The following is a 3,680-nucleotide window of genomic DNA, read 5'->3' on the forward strand; positions in this document are numbered from 1 at the left end:
ACAGCAGGATGCTGTGTTTTTCCTGTATTTTCAGGAACTAGATGATCTTTTAAGGTCCCTTCCAACCCAAACCATTGTATGATTCTATGAATCGTTGGCACCAGTAGAGCTGAGGGAACCAAAACACTGTGAGGAAACCACCTTCTGGAGGAGTTGGAGGGAGACAGGAGCAGGGTTTGTGAGAAGGTTTTAAAATCGAGCAGTTCTGCACTGGCAGTGAATGGGGGAACAGATGGATGAGCCTGGAACGGGTCCGGGTAACGAGACGCGATGGCGGAGACTCTCCCCTGCGGGAAGAGCGCGCGATTTTGTTGGTGGCCATCTAACGCGTGTGCAGGTTTGCTTTAACGGGTTAACACACATCACTGTTTTCTTCTGTAGAGAGTGGCGATTACACAGATTACAGCGATGACGATTACCTGGAGACCAGGAGGAGGAGATCAAGACGGAATCAGAAGAGACAAGTCAATTATAAGGAAGATTCAGAAAGTGACGGCTCACAGAAAAGTGTCCGGTATGGGAAGGAGTTAAGAAGAGTTCACAAACGCAGGCTCTCCACCTCGGATAGTGAAGGTAACGTAAACGGTCCACTGTTTGCAGGAGCGTGAAGAGAAAACTGTGTCATTCAGAGATTTCAGAGGATCTTCCTTCTTAGAGTTCCTTATTGTTCCTTGAAAACTGTTTCCTTCTGAAACAGTCCACTGGTCCTTCGTGGTGCACTGTTACAGGCCCTTCTCCAAGTCATCCTTCTCCCAATTCTTGACTTCCAGGTCTGAATTTACAGTGTGTGGCAGGGAGTGCTGGGCTTCCAAAATTGGCACCACCGTAACGGTTTCACCACTTCGTTAAGAGGTCGCAGAGCTTCGCACCATGCGCCTGAAGATTGTCTTTTGTAAGGGAGAGGGAATTACTTCTGGTGCCCTGCTTGGTTTTGTGGCCAAGGCTCGTTCAGTCTCCCGTTGGAAGGAGCTGTGCTAAGTACAGAGGAAGCTGCTCTCAGTCACGTCGGTCACACCGCAAGCGACTGGTGTGCATTTTGGCGTAAAATCAGATTTAAAAAACCCCCGCTGATTTCGTGTGCTCTGCATTCTGGGAACGCAGCTTAGGAGACCTTGGGTCCACCCCTGAGGGACGCTGAGCCGTGCGGGTTGCAAGTCTTGCCCAGAAAATCAGCTGCACTGACAGGCCGAATGCCCTTGATGCGTAGGGCAGGTTTCGAGCGCGGGCCTGAGTTTACGGAGCGTGGAAGGATCCTGTTAGAGGAAGGGAAACGAGTATGGGATGCGGCCGTAGGGTATCTCACCCTGGATCCGGTACCGCAGTACAGCCTCTCCTCAGAGGTAGGATGGGGCTCTGCTAAGACCCTGCTGGGTGGTGGCTGAAGTTTTTGCTGCCTGCACTTGCGTGTTGAAGGTAAACAGTGCCCCTGTCTTTTCTCCATGAAATCCCATTTCCTCGTGTATTTTTGGGACTGGCTTTTTGGATGTTAAAATCAGCACCATTTAGTACCATTCCAGTTCTCTCCCACAGTGTGTTATAAAACATGTAACAGCGTTGCTGGAAATTTAATTATGTTGGAAATACAGGAACTCTGACAGAGTCTCTGTCAACCTGAACCTGTGCTAAACAACACCCTTTAACGTGGCAGTTCACGTGCAGCCTGGAACAGGTGGCCCAGGGAAGCTGTGGATGCCCCATCCCTGGAAGGGTTCAAGGCCAGGCTGGATGAGGCTTGGAGCAACCTGGTCTAGTGGAAGGTGTCCCTGCCCATGGCAGGGGGTGGGGCTGGGTGGGCTTTAATGTCCCTTTCCAACCCAAACCAGTCTGTGATTCCATGATTTCTAGTGGAAATCACAAGGAGACAGCAAAAGCTGCTTGCCATTTGATTTTTCAGTGTCTTTTCTCACCAAAGCCATCGAGGGACAGTGTAAAGGCTGCTGGTGTGTAGAAAAAAAAGTTGGAAAAAAAAAAAAAAAAAAAAAGGCCTCCCACTGAAGGGCAGCAAAGTTCAGGTGACAGTTAGGAGTGTTCCTGTGATAGAAACACCGTGGAGTAGCCACTTATCAAAAGGTTTGGGTTGGAAGGGACCTTAAAGATCATCTAGTTCCAACCCCCCTGCCATGGGCAGGGACACCTTCCACTAGACCAGGTTGCTCCAAGCCTCATCCAGCCTGGCCTTGGACACTTCCAGGGATGGGGCATCCACAGCTTCTCTGGGCAAGATTCTCATCCCAGGAGAGATTGGGATTCTCTTCCCAAGAATATGCTTGGGAAGAAGTTGTGTGTAATTTGGGGGTGATGGGGGTATAGTACAGTAGGGGTGTGTGTATATATATATACACACCTTGTTAAGTCAGCGCCGTTGTCATTTGGGCTCTCGGTTTCTGAAGGGTGCGCAGCGGGTGCTGTGAGATGGGATGCAGCTCTGCCTTACTCCCGGCATGCGGTTATCCCCTCTGCGGGTGGAACACGCTGGCCTCCGAAGCCTCTGGTACTCCTCAGGTTGCGTATCAACAGATTGTTGGTCTTTGCTACTTGAGCAGCGCAGTTAGAGAGTAAAAACAGCGCAAGCGTTTTGACGCGGTCGGAGGAACCTGGGGAAGGAGAGGGAGAGAGACGGCTTTTTAGTGAACGTGAAAGCTGGGAAATAAAAAAGTACAATGGTTTTGGTTGCGCTCGGATTTGCTAATGGTTTGAAGTCTGCTGCTTATTCCAGAGAGCTACATGTCCAAGAACTCTGAGGACGATGAATCCACAAAGGAGTCAAAGCGATTGATTCGCAAACGTCGGCGAAGTACAGACGACTACTCCGAGGAAGAAGGGGAAGACGAGGAAGACGAGGGGAGGCCCGTCCGCAAACGGCTGAACCGGATCGAAACGGACGACGAAGACAACTGCGAAAACGCTAACAACGAGGCGGAAAACCCCGCTCCTGCAAATAAGCTGCCAGCACCGCAAGCTCCCCCGGACACCACCAAGAAGCACTGCTACCGGATAGAAAGCGACGACGAAGATGACTTTGATAACGTAGGGAAAAAAAAATACAGCCTGGTGGACTTGCCCTCCACCAACGGACAGAGCCCAGGTAAAACCATTGAGAACTTGATTGGCAAGCCGAGCGAGAAGACCCAGGCCCCCAAGGACAGCACAGCCAGTGCCAGCCTGGCGCCCAACGGGACGGGGAGCGGGCAGGAAGCGGTAGGGCCGGAGGAAGATGAAGATGAACTTTTGAGAGTGACTGACCTTGTTGATTACGTCTGTAACAGTGAACAGTTATAAGACTTCCATTTTTGTGCTAATTTATTCCACGGTAGCTCATACCAGCGGGCCAGTTATTAAAAGCTGTTTTATTTTTCCTAGAAAATTCTCCACTACAGTATCACTTTTTAGAAGCAAGAATTTCACCAGTCCTGCAGTCTTTCTGTGAAGTGACCAGTTTTGAACTTTGAAGATGAATTGCTGTAAATTCCCTCTCTTCCCCCTCCCTTCTCCTTCCAAGTCCATGGTCCTGGGTAATTTCACTCACAAAAACTTATAACAACAAGAGATTTGTATATTTTTGACTTTATATTTCCTGAGTGCATACAAATTTGTGGAAATGGGTGGCCTAAGAAAGCATTCCAAATCGGTCAGGGCCCAAACCGTAACTGGGGTGGGTTTGGCTCAAGGTGGGGGGAGGG

General features: G+C 49.9%; 1 protein-coding gene across 1 annotated transcript; it reads left to right on the forward strand.

Annotated features, from left to right (window-relative positions):
- Positions 1–332: 332 nt before the first annotated feature.
- LOC104505596 (remodeling and spacing factor 1-like) lies at positions 333–3,674 on the forward strand. The gene is made up of 2 exons (XM_010158502.1): positions 333–573; positions 2,717–3,674. Exon 2 carries the CDS (start codon positions 2,725–2,727, stop codon positions 3,277–3,279), a length of 555 nt encoding a protein of 184 aa, XP_010156804.1. The 5' UTR covers positions 333–573; positions 2,717–2,724; the 3' UTR covers positions 3,280–3,674.
- Positions 3,675–3,680: the final 6 nt, after the last annotated feature.

Source organism: Eurypyga helias, unplaced genomic scaffold, assembly GCF_000690775.1.
Source record: "Eurypyga helias isolate BGI_N326 unplaced genomic scaffold, ASM69077v1 scaffold24239, whole genome shotgun sequence".
Lineage (NCBI taxonomy): Eukaryota > Metazoa > Chordata > Aves > Eurypygiformes > Eurypygidae > Eurypyga > Eurypyga helias.

Excerpts from the sequence above, each read along its gene's own strand:
- LOC104505596 (XM_010158502.1), top strand. The coding sequence starts at position 2,725 with ATGTCCAAGAACTCTGAGGACGATGAATCCACAAAGGAGTCAAAGCGA.